The sequence below is a fragment of the Amblyomma maculatum genome, chromosome 1 (genome assembly GCF_055883805.1).
Source record: "Amblyomma maculatum isolate TAMU_Amacu chromosome 1, ASM5588380v1, whole genome shotgun sequence".
NCBI lineage: Eukaryota > Metazoa > Arthropoda > Arachnida > Ixodida > Ixodidae > Amblyomma > Amblyomma maculatum.
The window spans coordinates 237,735,069-237,753,206 of record NC_139344.1 but is presented as its reverse complement, the minus strand read 5'-3'; the positions used below and the strand labels follow the sequence as shown (position 1 = coordinate 237,753,206).

Below are 18,138 nucleotides of genomic sequence, written 5' to 3'. Positions count from 1 at the left end.
TTCAACTGTTGATTTATACTTTAAAAAAGATTGTGTATAGTGCGTAGAGCTTGAAACTGCAGCAAAATATTCTCCCAATATGTCTGCTTGTTCTTCTATACTGGTTTGTGCACCAGAGGTTGTGAAAAATGGAACTGTGAAGGGGGAGTACTTTCCATCTAGTTTATGTACTTTTTCCCACATGTCCTTGGATGTAACTGAGCTGTTGATAGAAGATACATACCTCTGCCATGATTGCTTTTCAGCTGTGCGGCGGATATACCGAGCTTTAGATTTTGCCTTCTTGAAATTTATCAAGTTTTCATGTGTTGGGTAGCGGCGTAAAATTCCCCATGCTTTATTTTGTTCCTTTTTTGCTTTTCTACATTCTTGCGTATACCATGCTTTACGATTTTGTCGCACCACACCGGAAGTCCGTGGAATGGCTAGGTAAGCAGCGGCAATAATACGTGCTGTGAAAGTTTCATTTAATTTATCCACATCAGAACTGTCCGAAAAGATTTCTTCTAGGGCAGCTTCCTCGCGGAAGAGCGCCCAGTCGGCCAAATTTAGCTTCCAGCGCCGTGGTTTTGTTAGGGTGATTGATGGTGATGATGCTAGGCTGATAATGACTGGAAGATGATCGCTTCCATAGGGGTTGTCAAGGACGTCCCATTTAAAATCGGTAAAAACACTTGGTGAACAAAAAGACAAATCTAGGCAGCTGAATTTGCCAGTGCTTGGAGAGCAGTATGTGTGTTTCCCCGTATTTAACAAACAGACATTGTTGCACAGAATAAAACTTTCTAAAACCTGACCTCTGACGTCGGTTTGTCTGCTTCCCCAAAAATAGGAGTGAGCATTAAAATCCCCAACTAAAAGATATGGCTCTGGTAGTTGTATTAAAAGAGTTTCTAAGTCATGAAGTGTAACGGTTAGATGAGGGTCAATGTAAATGGAGCATATTGTTATGGCTTTAAAATGGAGCACTGTGACTGCAACTGCTTCGTATGTGGTTTTAAGGTCGATTTTTCGGGTTGGAAAACCACCTTGGACCACAATAGCAGTGCCGCCTGAGAGTCTGCTTGGGTTCTGTTGATCGCAACGAAAGACTTGATGCTTTTTAAGGATTTTATTCTGTGGTCCAAGGTTTGTCTCCTGGAGACACAATGCGACTGGGGAAAAAGAACCTAATATATCTGTTATGTCAGTGTAATTGTTTAAAAGTCCACGACAGTTCCAGTGAACTAAAAATGCCATAGTAAAATATTAGTTGAGGATGTTTAAAAACCTAGGCAGTTGGGTCCTTTGGACCTGTTATTGGGACTTTGTCCCTTCGTTTTCGCTCGAGAGAGCTTTGCCGCCGCTGACGCGGCGGCGAGGAGGGAGATGTGTCCATCACATCCTCAGATGTGTTGGACGTTCGTGCAGAAGGCACGGGTGCACTTGTTTTAGGCCTTGCCCCTTGGGACAAGGCCTTCGGGCCCGCTGACCTGGGGGTCAGCGCAGCCTGTTTTGGGGGTAGTGGAGCAGCACCAGCTACTTCCACCAGGGGCGCGGATGGCACCACCCCAGACTCATTTTTCATTGCCTGGGTAGGTGCTGAAGACTCCTGTGGTGCCGCGCCCTGCTGCGCCACAGAGGAATAGGAAGGGTGTTGGATTGAATATCGTTTGCGTGCTTCGGTGAACGTGATGTTTTCTGTTACCTTTAGAGTGATTATGTCCTTTTCAGTCTTCCACACCGGACAGCTACGCGAATAAGCAGGATGGTTGCCCTGACAGTTTGCACAGAGATGGGGTTGAGCTTGACAGTCATCGGTTTGGTGCTCATGTGCAGCACACTTTGCACAAGTGAGTCGGCCTCGGCAGCTCTGAGCACCGTGACCGTACTTCTGGCAGTTAAAGCAACGTCGTGGGTTCGGAATGTATGGTCTCAGGTTGAGTTTTGTGTACCCCACCTCCACAGACTCGGGGAGTACACTCAGTGCAAAGGTAAGGACAAAGTGTTTAGTCTCGATTTCTTTGTTGTCACGTCTTATTTTTATTCGGTATACATTTGTCACGTGTTGCTCTTTCAGCCCTTCCAGCAACTCCTCCTCTGTCATGTACTTTAAATCTTGGTCAGAAAGAACACCGCGAACAGTATTCAAAGAACGATGTGGGCTAATCATAACAGGAATGTCACCAAAAGCGCTGACTCCTGAGAGTTTCTCATACTGATGATGATATAAAAGTTCCAACAGCAGGTCTCCATTTGCAAGCTTCTTGATTTTGTAACCCTTGCCTATAGCTTCAGTCAGTGTCTTTGCAACAATGAACGGTGAGGCTTGTCTTGCTGTCTTTTCTGAGTGCTCACTATGAACTACATGAAAGTGTGGGAAGGTGCTCTTCGTTTTCAAAAAGAACTGGGCAGTTTGGTCGGTGCGCCCTCGTTTCGAAGGAGGGCGATCAGTTGAAGAAGAGGAAGCCATAAAAAAAGTATATTGTTCGGCTGCGGTGCCAGCCACCCACCATGGAGCCCAACGAGGGGACGGGACAGGAGTTGGCAATCAAGTCCTGCCCACGCCAGCTGTACACCGTAACTATAACCCAATATGGCGTAACTCAGTGTGGTTAGCCACACAAGGTTAACCCTCGCCGCCTGGAAGTAGGAAGAAACGAAGAAGGTAAGAGAAGACAGGAAAGTTGTAAGAGAGGGGATAGGAAAGTGAAAGATGGAGGGGAGGACAGGAAAAGGCGACTGCCGATTTCCCCCGGGTGGGTCAGCCCGGAGGTGCCGTCTGTGGGAAGCGTGGGCCAAAGTGGTGTGTTGCCTCCGCCGAGGGGCCTTAAAGGTCCAAAACACTCGGCATCGGCTCAACCACCAGGATCCCCTTTTCCCCAGACACGGCGATGCCACGCACGGCTAAGCGTGGGTGCTCGGGGTCCGTGGTGTCGCACAGCACACGCAAACATCTGCTTTAACAGATGCCCCCTGCGGGGTTATAAGCGAATGTGACGAATGGAAGAATGCGGTCCTAGTTGGAGTGGTCGGAAGCGATATACATTGCCAGCATGTCGCCCATGGTGCGGTTAAAACGCTCAACCATTCCATTTGTTTGCGGATGGTATGCGGAGGTGGCGCGGTGAACGATCTTGCATTCTCGAAGAATAGCTTCGACAACTTCAGAAAGGAAGGCGGGACCTCTGTCACTCAGCAATTCTTTGGGAGCCCCGTGGCGAAGAATGATGTGATGGAGTATGAAGGAGGCAGTCTTGGGCTGTAGCAGATGGCAAAGACGCCGTTTCGGCGTAGCGTGTGAGATGATCAATTGCAACGATGATCCAGCGATTGCCTGTTGATGTGCTAGGAAGCGGGCCGTACAGGTCGATTCCAACGTGCTCAAAGGGCTGAGCTGGGCAGGTCAGCGGCTGCAGAGGAGCGGCGGGCTGGCGAGATGGGTGTGTTCGGCGCTGACACTCTTGGCAGGACTGGACGAACCAACGAACATAACGGTACATCCCACGCCAGTAGTACCGCTGTCGCAGGCGAGTGAAGGTTTTCAATAAGCCGGCGTGGGCACACTGGGGATTGTCGTGGTAATGGGAGCAAATCAGAGCGCAGATGGGTCGGAATTACAAGCAGCCACTTTCTACCATCCGGAAGGTAATTCCTACGGTAGAGGAGCTCGTCTCTGATGGCGAAATGGTGAGACTGGCGACGGAGAGCGTGCAAGGAGGTCGTGAAGCGCGGCCAGATAAAACATCCAGGAGTGAAGCGATCCATGCATCTTTGCGTTGCTCGGAAGTCGTATCGGTGGGCATGTCGGTGGGATGTAGAACGGATATAGCAGGAGTGGCTTCAGACGGCAAGGGAGAACGTGAGAGAGCATCAGCATCGGCATGTTTACGGCCAGAGCGATAGATGACGTTAATGTCGTATTCTTGGAGCCTCAGAGCTCAACGGGCCAGTCGACCAGAAGGATCTTTCAAAGAAGACAGCCAGCAAAGGGAGTGATGATCGATGACGACATCAAACGAACGGCCATACAAGTATGGGCGAAATTTCGCTATTGCCCAGATGATAGCGAGACACTTTTTCTCGGTGACGGAATAGTTTGCTTCAGCTTTTGTTAGGGTCCGACTGGCATAAGCGACAACATACTCATCAAAGCCAGACTTCCGCTGAGCAAGTACTGCGCCGAGGCCGACGCCGCTGGCATCAGTGTGGATTTCCGTGGGAGAAGGGTCGAAATGACGCAGGATTGGCGGAGTCGTCAGAAGGTGGCGGAGTGTTGCAAAGGCATCATCACAGTGTGGAGATCAGGCTGAAAGATCGTGGCTGGACAGAAGCTTGGTGAGAGGGTTGATGATTTTGGCGAAATTGCGAACGAAGCGGCGGAAGTACGAGCAGAGGCCGACGAAGCTGCGGAGTTCTTTCACATAAGTTGGCTTGGGAAATTCTGCCACAGCGCGCAGTTTTGCCGGATCGGGAAGAATGCCATCCTTGGAGACGACATGCCCGAAAATGGTTAGCTGTCGTGCTCCGAAACGACACTTCTTTAAATTTAATTGGAGGCCAGCGTCGGTCAGGCATCGCAGAACTGTCTCAAGGCGCTGGAGGTGAGATTGAAAATCTGAGGAAAAGATGACAACGTCGTCCAGGTAACAAAGGCAAGTGTGCCATTTGAGCCCTCTGAGTAGGTTGTCCATCATGCGTTCGAATGTGGCAGGGGCCCTGCATAGTCTGAATGGCATGACATTAAACTCGTAGAGCCCATTGGGTGTGACGAAAGCGGTTTTTGGACGATCGGCCTCTGCCATCGACACCTGCCAGTATCCGGAACGCAGGTCTATTGAAGAAAAGAACTCAGCTTCCTGCAGGCAGTCAAGGGCGTCGTCGATACGAGGCAGAGGTTAAACGTCCTTGCGCATAATCTTGTTCAGTCAGCGGTAGCCTATACAGAATCGGATGGAACAGTTTTTTTTCTTGACCAGGACGACCGGAGACGCCCAAGGGCTGTGCGACGATTGGATCACGTTGCGCTGGAGCATGTCAGTCACCTGGTCATCAATAATGCGGCGCTCAGCAGCTGAAACACAGTACAGACGCTGGCGCAAAGGGGCATGGGTGCCGGTATCAATACGGTGAGTAATGGCAGTTGTGCGCCCCAACGAAAGTTGCTGGGAGTCGAACGAAGCCGCGAAACGCTGTAGGATGGCAACAAGCTGGGCTCGCTGTAAGGGCGTCAGGCCAGCGTCGATAGACCAGTGGGAAACTTCGAGGGAAGATGGAGTGGCAACAGGAAGAGGCATTATGACGCTGATGTGAAGGCCGGCGGTGTTATCGACGAAGGGATAGGTGGGAGTGGAATCAAGCAAAGCAACGCTACCCAGTGACTGGCCACGGAGCAAAGTGGTTGGGCAGGGGCACGGGTTACAAACAAAAATAGCACTTGAGCTGCGAAAAATTGTTAGCACAGCATGGGGCAGCAACACAGATTTTTGGTCAGCGCATCGTAACGAGGGTGTGTAGATAACAGTGGCGTCGGAAAGAGCAGCATAATAAAGAGGCACAAGCACTGAGGAGAAAGGCGGAACGTCGGTGTCCTCTGCGACATGCACGGTAGCGGCAGCAGCAGCGGATACGTCGAAAGAAGTGTCACTGAGGGGTGATAACTCAAGTTGAACACGGGCGCAGTCTATTATGGCGTTATGATTGGGGAGGAAATCCCAACCAAGGATGATGTTGTGTGATGAGCGGGCGAGGACGAGGAATTCTATTGTGTATTGAACGTCGTCGATGACAAGGCGGGTGGTGCAGGCGGCTAATGGTCGAATGTCCTGAGCGCTGGCGGTGCGAAGAGAAACGGCAGGAAGCGGCATCATTACCTTTTTGAGTTTGCGACAGAGGGTATAATTAAGAACTAATACGGCTGTGCCAGTGTCTACAAGTACTTCGACAGGAACTCCCTCAATGAATACGGTAATAATGTTGGCTGGTACAGAAATAGGTCTTGTGTTAGTCCCTGATGGCGCAGTTCTTGCCTCCGGAACTGCGGCCGTTAGTTTTCCGTGTTAACGGCTGATTGGCGGCGGAGCATCGGAGAACGAAAATGACGGCCAGGAGAAGGCGAGCGGTGGGATCGGCAATCGTAACTTGAAGAGGACTGCGGAGGAGGCTCAGGGAACACGGGCGAGGGGGACGGGGGAAGATTGTACACCGGCTCACGTGTATAGTCGTAGGAACGAGGGCCACGATTGCGGCACAAACGAGCCACATGGCCGCCGACTCCACAGGCGTAGCAAATGGGTCGGTTGTCTTGTGTGCGCCAGGAGTTGGAAGGCTGTGGCTGTAATTGACGGCGGAGAACCGGATGATAAGGGGGGATTGTAGGTTGCTGAGTTTGCTGACGTCCCTGAGGCTCGTTAGGAGGGGAGGCCGGCTGTACACAGGGGCGACAGGGGGTGGTGGCCGCACCAAAACATCAGCATACGTGAGAGGAGCCGCCACCAGGGGCTGCTGAGGAGGTGAAGGCAGAACAGCGACCTGCTCTTGTATAACATGCTGAAGGGTGGGATTGAGCGGCAGCGCAGGCGAAGGTGATGGCAGGCAGGTAGACAAGGAAAGCTGGCGCGAGACTTCCTCACGAACAAACTGTTGAATGTGCTGAATGAGCGACTGCTGGTCCACGGCACCGTCCCCGGAGAGAGCCAAGCTGGAAAGGGTGGCCTGCTGAAGGCCAGCACGTCGTGTGGAAATCCGCCTTTTGCGCAGCTCATCGAAGCTTTGGCAGAAGCTGATAACATTGGACACAGTTTGGGGATTTTTGGTGACGAGCATCCGGAAGGCGTCATCGTCAATGCCTTGCATAATGTGCCCGATCTTCTCGGCGTCGCTCATGGTAGGGTTTAAGCGCTTGCAGAGGTCGACGACATCTTCTATGAAACTGGTGAAGTTCTCGCCGGTTTTTTGTGCCCGACTTTGCAAGCGTTGCTCGGCGCGAAGCTTACGTATAGCGGGACGGCCAAAAACTTCGGTCAGGCTGGTCTTGAGAGCCGTCCAGGTGGAGATGTCACTCTCATGGTTGCGAAACCATAGATTGGCAACATTGCTCAAATAAAAAATGACGTTTGTGAGCTTCACGGTGTCCCACTTGTACGCACTTACGAGTTCATACGACGCCAACCAGTCTTCTACATCCGTGTCATCGGTACTGCTGAAAATGGCTGGGTCACGCCGACGCGCTGCACCGGGACAAATGACAGGCGATGGGGTTGGCGGTCTCAGGCATCGTGGAAGTGGTAGGCAACGCTCGGCTGCGAAGCTCCAGGTTGAGGGGATTGCTGTCACCTCCACCACTTGTAATAGGAGTCCTTGAACAGGGCGCTACGCCGTCAACAGTCAATGGAACGTTCTGCGATCAGTCGTTGCACTTCTGTAAGCGCACGCACAGGCGTCGGAGAGAGAGCTTCGTTGTCGTTTTCTTTCCTGACCGTCACGCGCTTTGAACATTGTTGTCGTTCTCTTCAGAGCATCAGGCGCTAAACATATCAGAGCCGAATACCTGTTTTACAACCTATTCAAATAGTACATACCCCAGTAGGCCACTCTTTCAGCAGCTTCACATCTTACCGCTATCAATGGCATATAAACTGAAGATAGCTGAAATAGTAAACACTGCAATAAAATCTAACAACCCCCTGCCCCTCAGTAAATTTAGGTTACCAAGGAAACAAACAAAAGCTGCGACTAACAACCTATTTAATTTACCACCTTGCTATAATGTGTACGGCCGGAGACTCCTAGAATATAGTGGAACCCATGTGTGGAATGAAGTCCCAAATGAAGTTTAAGAAAAGAATATCTTTAAAACTCTTAATTTCCACGGAAATGTCGGAATGAATTGTGTGTGTTAATTTTAAGTTTTTCTGTACAAGGTCTATAGTAACACTGTACTTGTTTTGTATTTGGACCCATCACTAGCCGTTGGTTGGACCCATTATTGCTATGGGTCCAACCAACTATTCATGCATAAATAAAGAAAAAATTTCAAAACAGAACCTAAAAAAAACGTCCTATCACGGGTCTTGCCTGAACTAGTTTGTGTATTTCAAATTACTTCCACAAAATATACAATATACTCTGCTGGAAAACTGTTTCAATCTTTATTCAACTGGCATGCCTGCAGTGTTGCCCTTGATTTTAGAGCTATCAATCAGCCCAAGGGCATAGAGGGCCACAAGTGCAGCTGCCTGCTCAGCATACTTCTTGTTCTTCTCGCTGCAAAGAATTCACAGATGGCATCAGTTCCTACTACTCAACAGAAGTAGCTGTACTAGACAGTAATTAACTCCATGAGGTTGGCATGAGGCACGTTTCCACATAAGGATTACTGAAGTGATACGGTAAATGGGGCCAGGGGATCGCGAAATAGTTTGATATACAGTCGAACCTCGGTGTAACGAACCTCAATGTAACGAAATTCACAATGTAACTAATTTTTTTTATTTCCTGATCTCTGCCCCATTAAAAACCATGTATTTTTTTCGTGATTTAACAAAGTAATTTATACTACACAATCGATTTAACAAAGTCCTTGCGCATTGCATGCATGTGCCAGTAGCCACCTTGACAATCGGATGAGAACTAAAGCTTCAGCCCTGACGCACCACATTTTACATCTGCCCTTTTACACGCTAATTACCGTAAAAACCCGCGTATAATACGAACCCGAATATAATACGAGGTGAAATTCTGGAGACGCGAAATGGAAAAAAAAGTTTTTACCGCATATAATACGAGAGAGAAAAAAACAAGACATTTATTGAAATCGGACCTCACACTTCAATCACTTTCATCTTCAGCAGCGCTTTCCTCGGAAATTTCTTTGTCGGACAAATCATCCCACAGGTACTCATCTTCTGTGCCATCGAGGGCGTTTGAGATGCCGCACTTCTTAAACGAACGGCGCACAAGCTCCTCTGGGATGCTTGCCCACGCGTCCACAATCCATTTGCACAGCGTGGCTGGCGATGCTCGCTTCAGCCGCCCGGCCGGCGTCACTGCAGGCTCACCTGACCGCATCCATTCCGCGTAGCATCGCTTGACTGCGTCCTTGAAGGGTTTGTTGACACAAACGTCGAGAGGCTGAAGTTGTGAGGTCATCCCACCCGGAATCACAACAAGTTCTGTGCGGCAGTCGCTTAGCAGCCTCTTCACCGAGTCGGCCAAATGGCAACGAAACGCGTCCAGCACGAGGATGGATGGAAAGGACAACAGTGCACCGGGCCGTTTGCACCACACTGACTTCACCCAGTCGAGGACAAGATCCTCGTTCATCCAACCTTTTTCATGGCATCTCACGATGACATTCTTCGGCAGCTCCTCACCTTTCGGCATTGTCTTGCGCTTGAAGATGACATAGGGCGGGAGCTTGCGGCCGTCTGCCGTGCACGATAGCATGACTGTAACCCGCGTCTTCTCGTTTCCAGTAGACCGGATACAAACTTGTTTAGAGCCCTTCTTATGGACGGTGAGGGGCGATGGCATGTCCAGGTAAACCGGCGTCTGGTCAGCATTGCCTATTTGCCCCAGCTGAAAGTTTTTGGTCTTTCGCAAAGAAATCACGTGGCGCTGAAAAGCCACCAGCAGCTCTTCGAAGGATTCGGGCAGCTTTTGTGAAATCGAGGTTCGCCGGCGTAGCGAGAATCCAGCACGGCACATATAGCGATGTATCCAGTGCTTGCTTGCTTTGAAGGCGGAGCTCGGAATTCCCTTTTCCCTTGCAAGCTCCCTAGCTTTTGCCTGCATAAGCTCTACGCTCACAGCTAGATGCGATGCTCGCTGTTCTCGTACGAACTCCGTCAGAGCGAGTTCAATTTCCGGGAATGCGCCATTCTTTGGCCCGCGAAAGCTTCTTCGCATTCCCTTGCACGCGAAAAGGGCTTCTTTCTGTCGTCGCCATCCGCGAATGCTTCCCTCGGTGACGCCAAACTGCCTCCCGGCCGCACTGTTGCCGATGTTTTCAGCAACTAAAATCACCTTTCTCTTAAAAGCAGCCGAGTACTGTTTCCGAGACCCTGGCATCTTGCTCGTTCACTTAAAGAAAAAAGCGTGCACTTTTTCGCGAACCGTGGTTTGCACGAGAGCACATGCGCTGATGCTGTGCGCACTCGACGACCCAACAACGAAGAGACGACACCTCGACGTCGTGGCCACTGCGGGGTGCGGCCACGTTAGGGCAACGAAGCCAAGCCGTAGCCGCACATTGATAACAAAGCCAAGCCGTAGCCACGCGGCAACGAAACCAAAACTTCTCGCAAAACTTTGACATTTTGGTTGGGATCCGCAAATAATACGAGGCGGAAATTTGGAACGCTGAAAGTTGGAAAAAAAACTCGTATTATACGCGGGTTTTTACGGTATGCCAGCAGTCTGGAATTTGCAAGTGAAACAAAATCCGTCGTGCGCGTACAAAACCCGCGGTGCAGAAGTTTTATGACGCGTTATGCTATGCCGTAACTGGACAGTCAGAACGAAAAAGCGCTAACCAAGTATACCATATTTACTCGCGTAATGAACCCACTTTTTTTTTTTTTCAAAAAACTCTACGTGAGTTTGAGGAGAGGGTTCAATACACGGGAAAATTTGATTCTTTTTTGTTACGAGCTGTCCATCCCACCCATCGTTCATCAAAGAAAGCGTGGGGTCAGCAGCAATCATAGCATCGTTCCCTTCAAAAGGTGCTTGCTGCTGTCACATATTCCAATAATTTTGTGGTAGGTAGCAGGGTGCCCACCTCATCGCTGCTGCGTGATAAAGCAGATAAAGCAAACGTATTGAAAGCCAGGCTTGAGCAAGGGGTCCAGCCAGCTGAGCAGGCCACCCTGCAGGCAACCCTCTCAAATCCGCTGGCACTCTGCCAAGTTTGCATCCCCCCCTTTCCATTATTAAAGCTAACGCAACGAGACACACCATTCTGGTGCTGTTATCTGGTGCTGTTCTCACTGCCCAGCACCTTGGCGCGCTGCCAAGAAATACATTGGACAGCGGCGGTGCAAAACGACCCACTTATGACGTTTTTTCTTTTTTTTCAAGTTCTCAGTGGCAAAAGTGGGAGGTGGTTTCTTATGCAAGTAAATATGGCACGCATACTATGTGAAGTCTGAACAAAGATTGCCGCACTCAAAGTAGCCGTGCCGCCGCGCGAGTGATACAGACATACGACTAGCACACCACAATATGACAGCGTCAAAGTACCTAGATCAGCTGATCTAGAGACTCGTACTACCTCGTCTCCGCTTGCAAACGTATGATGATGATGACACCAATGGCAACATCTGGTGGCGGCTTTGAGTACTAGGCATTGCGCTCGCTCTTTGCGCATGCGGAGAAAAATTATGCGCTCGCGTCCGTTTGTTATCACTCATTATATGCTCCTGATAGACGAGATAATTTCCAGTGCCCTTGTTAGCGCTATTATTGCTAGGATTTCTTGCTTATTTCCTGAATTCGTAATTTACATGCTCCCAGCAGTGTTCCATGAGCCTGTTACTTCATTTGGGCAGCTAAAACATAGCAACCTCAATGTAACGAAATTCGCAATTTAACGGTTCGACTATCGATAATTCGATATACAGAAATCTGCTTGAGACGCCACTTACGATTGTGAAAAATGATACTGTATTTCTCGCGTGATCAACTCACTTGCATAATGAACCCACCCTCCACTTTTACCCCTAAGAATTTGAAAAAGAAAAAGCATTAAGGCTGGTTCACATGCAAGCGATTAAGGGGGGACACGGCTCTTTGAGACGAAAAAAATCGCGAAAAAAGTCGATTTTTTGAAAGTGACATTTTCAGAATCTGTAGCTATTATTCCTTTAATTCACCAGGTTTTATATCTCGCGGTGCAGTATTTGGGCCACAGAATCAATTTATAGTATCACTGTCAGCTGAAATCCGCGAAAAAAGTTTTTTTTCCGAGGCGCGATCGCAGCCATCTTGGTCTCGTTGGAAAGAGCGGCTTTTCTTTTCCCATTTCCAAGTGTCTCCGCCGGCTTACTGGTGACGTTGAAATCTGAGCATAAAAAAAGTCCAAACGCTTGGTTCTATTCGTCGAGTTAGCACACGTGATTGAAAAGCGCGCTGTGATTGGCCGCGCAAAGTTCCCGTCGTCTGCTCCTCCGCACGCGACGTGTCTCTCCTTGTTCAGTTGTAGGGTTGTGACGAGTGCGGCACGATGTCGGAAGCAACGCCAGTTTGCCATAAGTCACAAGTTTGGCAAAAAAAAAGAAACTATCGGCCTACAACTTCAAGAAGCGCTCAGTTCCTTCGGCCGGCGTCGAGAATAGTTTGCCGCCAACAGCAAGTGATGCCGAAGCCGTGGACAGTACCGAAGTGGACTTAGGCCTAACCGGATCGCCGACGAGTGAATGCATTCCGGGCAGCAGCCGCATTCGGCGCAACACTGAAATATTGCAGCGTACAGAGTTGTTGCAGAGCGAAATGGAAGCCCAAGAAAAGCTACAAGTTCTTTCTTCAACACCGGCCACCAAGCGAAACATGGATTTTTTCACTCGCGCTGACGATGTTGCGGCCGCGCCATCGGACATCGAGACGGGCTTCATTGTCGTCAGTTTGGACTCAATGAACGCGTTGATGTCGTTTGTGATGTGAAGTGCAAGGTGTGCGGCGGTAGCGTCACGGTAGGAAAAGGTGAACGTGAATATGGCCTCGCTATAAAGATTATTATCGAGTACGCGTGCTGCGGTGATGTTGCGTCAGCGTGGAGCTCGCCCCGTGTGAACAGAAAAGAGAAGTGCAACCCGTTCGTTGTGAACGTCCTTGCTGCGCGCGCGATGCAAGCCACCGGGAATCGACAAACGGCACTGTTATGAGATTTAATGCTGGTTGCCAAAACTCCTCTGCAGCAATATTGAAAGAGCTGCACCTCAACCCTGGGACATCAAGCATGAAGCGCATGGCAGAGAAAGACCATCGCCGAGCAGTGGCATCTGCAAACAAGTGCAAGACCACTGCGGACATGCAGCACGCTTCTGGTGCCTTCTAGTCACTTACATTGCAAAATATTGCAATATTTTCTTGGCATTTTTGATTAAAAGAGAGCCAATCTCTTTTTTCCTCGTACTTAGCAAGGTATCAATATGAACTTTTTTAGTGTGTTCACTTTTTCATTGTTTCTGGAAATTGTGAACAATTAATTTCATCTACCTTTTGAACTAATTGGCCAATTGGAAAAATAGTTACATATTTGAAATCAGCGCAAGAAACTGAATCAGACTACCTAATTTTGTCAAGTTTGGTCGAAAATTAAGAAAAATAGCTTTAAGAGCCATGTACCCCCTTAAGTGAACTCAGCAACAAGCAGCAGCGAAAGAGTGAAAAATTTCCAACTTGATGCAACTGCGTCGCTCGAGCCGCCGCGACAGCTCAAAACAGGTCTTTGCGTCACCGTGACAGAAATCGCAAGCGTTTCCGCTTGCATGTGAAACAGCCATTAGTCGGTGACGTCTCTCCGTTTCGACCGTCGTATCCACAGCTCATTTATTAGCAGCGCCAAGATGCTGCCTAGCGATAACATCACGGTGCGTTTATCTTTTGATAGCTCCTGCGGTGGCGGAGAGTGAACTTGACCGAGTGCCCGTGACGGCTTGATTGCACAAGCCTGGTTCAATTTATCACGCCGCGCTTGGGGCAGGTGTAGTCCACTGCCGCAAAATCATTGGAAAGCGTGATAGCAGCTGCAAATGCCGTTTGAAGAGAGCAGTGTTAACCGCAGCTGACCGCGTGCTTTTGTTGATTCATAGATGCAAGAATGGACGATCCTTGCAAAAAAAAAAAAATTCTGCCACCTCTTAACATCCGCAGCTGCCATAGCTTATTGCTACGCCGCATTTTCAGCATGGTGACACAAGCCGTGCATCCCAAGTCACCCGCTGTGCACAGAGGGTTCACAACACACATTAAAGAAAGCGTCCGACGACCTGTCTGCCACGAGCTGGGCTGGCTTATCGGCACATGCGTAGTGCGTGCTGCAGCAAACGAAAACAGGGAAAGAGAAAGGAAGAGAGAAAGCTCGCCAGAAAATAGGGCACACCCTTGCGCTTCACTCTATCACGTTTCCCATCTCCCGAACACCATGGCTGCATTGGCTGCGTCCAGTCCGTACCGGCAGTTGCCAAACCAGTTCCTTCTCGTTCCTTCACGCACATGGCTAGCAAACGTCACGTGCTGGCGCACGGCAAACGATCACCGCAGATGCGCGCACCTTTGGGGAAAGGCCGCGGCGCTGCCTTAGACCAGCCATCGCCAAACTGTTCCCTCTCATTCATTTCGTGCGTGGCTTGAAAACAATGCAGCAAACGGCCGAGGGTGATGCGATCGTCTTTGGGGAAGAACGCACCTTCCAGTGAGTGGTGCGGAGGTCAATATACCGTATTTACTCGCATAATGAACGCACTTTTTTTTTTTAAATACTGACGCAAATTTCGGGGTGCGATCATTACGCGGGGTAAATTTTCTACAAAAAATTTTTGAGCACCGAAAACGCAAACAAGTTGCAGGTCAGACGTCTTAGAACATATATCTCGATTACAACCAAAAATAAAAGCTGAGTAAGGCTTACCTTCGCAATAAACACGCACATTAAGCATCACATGGAGTGCACAATGCCCATTTATTTTTTTTCGTCAGTACTCTAATCAAAGTCTGAATCCTCGCCATCCTCGCTTTCACTGCTGCACGACTCATCGGAAACGGCAGTGTCGTCGCTGGGAGCATCTTCACAATCCCACAGAAGTCATCTTCCGTTCCATCCAAAGTGTTAGATATGCCTGTCTTCTTAAAACTCTTAGCCACTACCTCGTCGGGAATACTGCTCCACGCTTCTGTGATCCACGAGCACAGCATCTCCACGGATGGCCTTCTAATCCTTCCGCTCGGCGTCAAATCATGCTGGCCCATCGCCATCCACTCAGCATGAAGTCGTCGAACGTTGTCCTTGAACGGTTTGTTCAAAGACACGTCGAGAGGCTGCAGCAGCGAAGTCAGGCCGCCAGGAATGACTGCAATGTCCGTGCGCAGCTCTTTCAGCTTGGCACGCACGCTGTCCACAAGGTGACCCCTAAAACTGTCCAAAAACAGGAGCGAGGATAGCAGAAATGCTCCTGGTCTTCTTCCCCAAACAGTCTTGATCCAGTCGACCATCAGGTCTGCAGCCATCCACCCTTTCATCTGTGCACGTATATGGATGCCACAGGGAAAGTTTCCCTTCGGAATAGTCTCCCGTTTGAAGATCACGTATGGTGGCAGCTTCCGCCCGTTGGCCGTCACAGCAAGCATGACTGTGCATCGCTGTTTTTCTGTGCCAGACGTCTTCACGAGGACGCTCCGAGCACCCTTCTCGTTCACAGTTGTATTCCGGGGCATGTCGAACGTCAGTGGAGTTTGATCGGCGTTTCCAATTTGCGACATGAGGTAACCGCATTTTTCGCGAAGCCTAGTGACGAAGTGATGGAAGTCTATCACTTTGCTTTCATACGCGGCTGGGAGCCGCTGGCACAACGACGTCCGCCGCCTCAGGGAAAGTCCATTCCGTCGCATAAAGCGAGTCGTCCAATCGGAGCTAGCGCGGAAATCCTTTGCGGCGATTCCCAGCTTCCTGGCAGTTGTGCACGCCTGCGTCTGTATCATTTCTAATGACGCTGCACAACCATCCTTGCGCAGGTCCCTCACATATTCTAGGACCGCCTCCTCAACACGAGGGAACTTGCCCGTTTTGGGTCCACGGAAAGCCCGCCGTGTCTTATTCGTAGCCATCAGCTTCTCGCGCTGCTTCTTCCAATAGCGTATCCTCATTTCATCCATGCCGAAATGCCTACCAGCAGCGCGGTTGCCATGCTCCAGTGCATAGTCGACAGCCTTGAGCTTGAACGCGGCGGTGTAACTGGCATACCGCCCCATGGTGAAATGGCGTAAACTCGCACAAAAACACAAAGCACGCTACGACGCTGCCGAATTGCAAAATGGCGAACGCTGCAAAGCATAGAATCATGGGAACTCCAACGTTACTAGACTAGGTTGGGAACTCGTCGGAATGCATTCGCTGCGGGATGACTGCAGATCAACCACCAGGCGGCTCCATGTTCGGGGTGCGATCATTACGCGGGGAATTTAAAAAATGGAATTTTGACCTCAAAATTCAGGGGTGCGATCATTACGCGAGTGCGATCATTATGCGAGTAAATACGGTATCAAACAAGCGGTGAAATTGAGTTCAATATACGACACAGCTTTCCTATACTTTTACACGGGATTTTCAAGGGGATATTCCATGAGTTTGATATAACCAAAATTCGAATTATCCGGGTTCGACTGTACCTACTGTATTATGTGGTGAGCATCCAGTGGCCCTGCACCTCCCGCATGCAAGGCAGATGCTCATACTGCTATGCCACTGCTGCAGTATAATTTATAGAAGATATGTGCCACAAACTACCATTCCCACAGTAAAGTTTCACTTACAGGTATGTGCTGGAATATCTTTTTCGGTCGACCAATACAACAGAACGGAAGCTCTTCTCCATAGATTCCTGAAATCAAATTATCACTTAGCACGCATCCAACCTAAAAAGGGTTTAACTTACTGTTTTGTAAAATGGATGCGGATAATTGTTCTTTCGTGTCCAATTGATAAGCACAGTCTTTGGGAGATTTGCCATTCCAAACATATTTCTGTTGGACACAAGAAAACGAAAGTGTCTCCAATTGGATATACTGCAAACACTGCATACCTGACAAACTTTGCTTCCATCTGCCACACTTCTTCTTCACCGACTTTGCATTTCTTCAGGACTGGCTCTGAATGGTCACCATTGCTCAGCTCCCTCAAGGCCTTTGCCCGTGCCTGGAGCTTCAGCTGTCGGGAGGCATACTTGTCTTCCATATTCCAAAGTACACTGTAATATAAGCATTGAGAAGGAAGCATACACACAGTATAGACAACGGGGTATTAAGAAAATTGGTCTTGGAAATACCATATCTCTTCCATTTGTTGGCTGGCCAAGAGTGCTTTGCCTCGGTCACTTTCCTGGAGAGAACCAAGCATTTGCTGAATACAGTATTTGGTATTTGTTGCCCTGTTATCATATTCGATTGCCTGTTGCAAAGCAGAAACAATGAAGAAATGAATCACATATTCTGTGCCTACTAGCCTGAAACAGCAGCAGAAGCACTTACATAGATCAGATACTGCTCTATGACGTCGTCTATGGGTTTCTTGCCTTCTTTGCTGAATATGGAGCAGTTGCTCTCTGCCTGACGAGCCAACATCACTGAGGAAGCTCCAGTGGCTTGACGAAACCGCTCAATGTCTTCATAACAGGTTATTTCTCCAGATCCTCCACTGGAAATGACCAAATAGATGACTACGGTCAATGCATGCTCTAGCAGGGTGTCTAGCAAATAGGAAAACTGGGAATTGTAGGGAAATATATGACACCGGGAAAGATCAGCGAAATGTCAGGGAAACCATCAAAACTTTTGCCAAGTCAGGGAAAATAGCACGACATATTTTGCAGTGCATTTTCATTTTAAGTATGTCATTCATGTTTTTCTTGTGCTGTCTTGCTAATGCATGGCTGCCAGAGACGAGGCGCAATATATTACTTCGACGCCAGCACATAGCTGAGTTGCCACAATAGAACCAATACACACCTGAGGTGGGTACTCAATAAAATATGCGGAAGCGCTGCATGGGAGTAGTATGCGATAAAAAAGAATAACTCATCGTGGAGTGCGTGGCCTCGGCGACCGATCGAACGATGAGTGACTCGCCTAATCAACAGCAACTAATTTTCCAAAAATACCTTCAAGAATCCCATCTCGAAGGTGGCTATTGGAGAGGGTACATACAAACCGACAAAGATATCTAAAGCTTTTTGAAAGGTCACTAGCCCCTGGAAAAGTCGCTGTATCAACTTCTTCAAGAACTCCATCACCGAAAATTAAGAGTACATCTTCAAACTTTTGAGATTGGCGAGTTAAAGGGCCCGAAGCATACTTACTTTCTCGTACAAACCCAATATTCAGCTTCAGCGGGTAGTTAGGATGATCACGTGTTTCGTGAAGCAGTGCGCAAACCAGATAAACGCT

General features: G+C 49.0%; 1 protein-coding gene across 2 annotated transcripts in view; it reads right to left on the bottom strand.

Annotated features, from left to right (window-relative positions):
- Positions 1-8,110: 8,110 nt before the first annotated feature.
- Positions 8,111-18,138, bottom strand: part of Dus2 (Dihydrouridine synthase 2) — a 41,734-nt gene continuing 31,706 nt past the window's right edge. For both annotated transcript variants that reach the window (XM_084590636.1, XM_084590635.1), the window contains exons 8-13: positions 17,224-17,389; positions 17,022-17,143; positions 16,779-16,943; positions 16,632-16,719; positions 16,510-16,577; positions 8,111-8,244 (exon numbers count right to left, since the gene is read on the bottom strand). In XM_084590636.1, the coding sequence (XP_084446762.1) occupies positions 8,130-8,244; positions 16,510-16,577; positions 16,632-16,719; positions 16,779-16,943; positions 17,022-17,143; positions 17,224-17,389 (724 nt within the window). In that variant the 3' untranslated portion in view covers positions 8,111-8,129. The remainder of the gene's footprint in view (positions 8,245-16,509; positions 16,578-16,631; positions 16,720-16,778; positions 16,944-17,021; positions 17,144-17,223; positions 17,390-18,138) is intronic.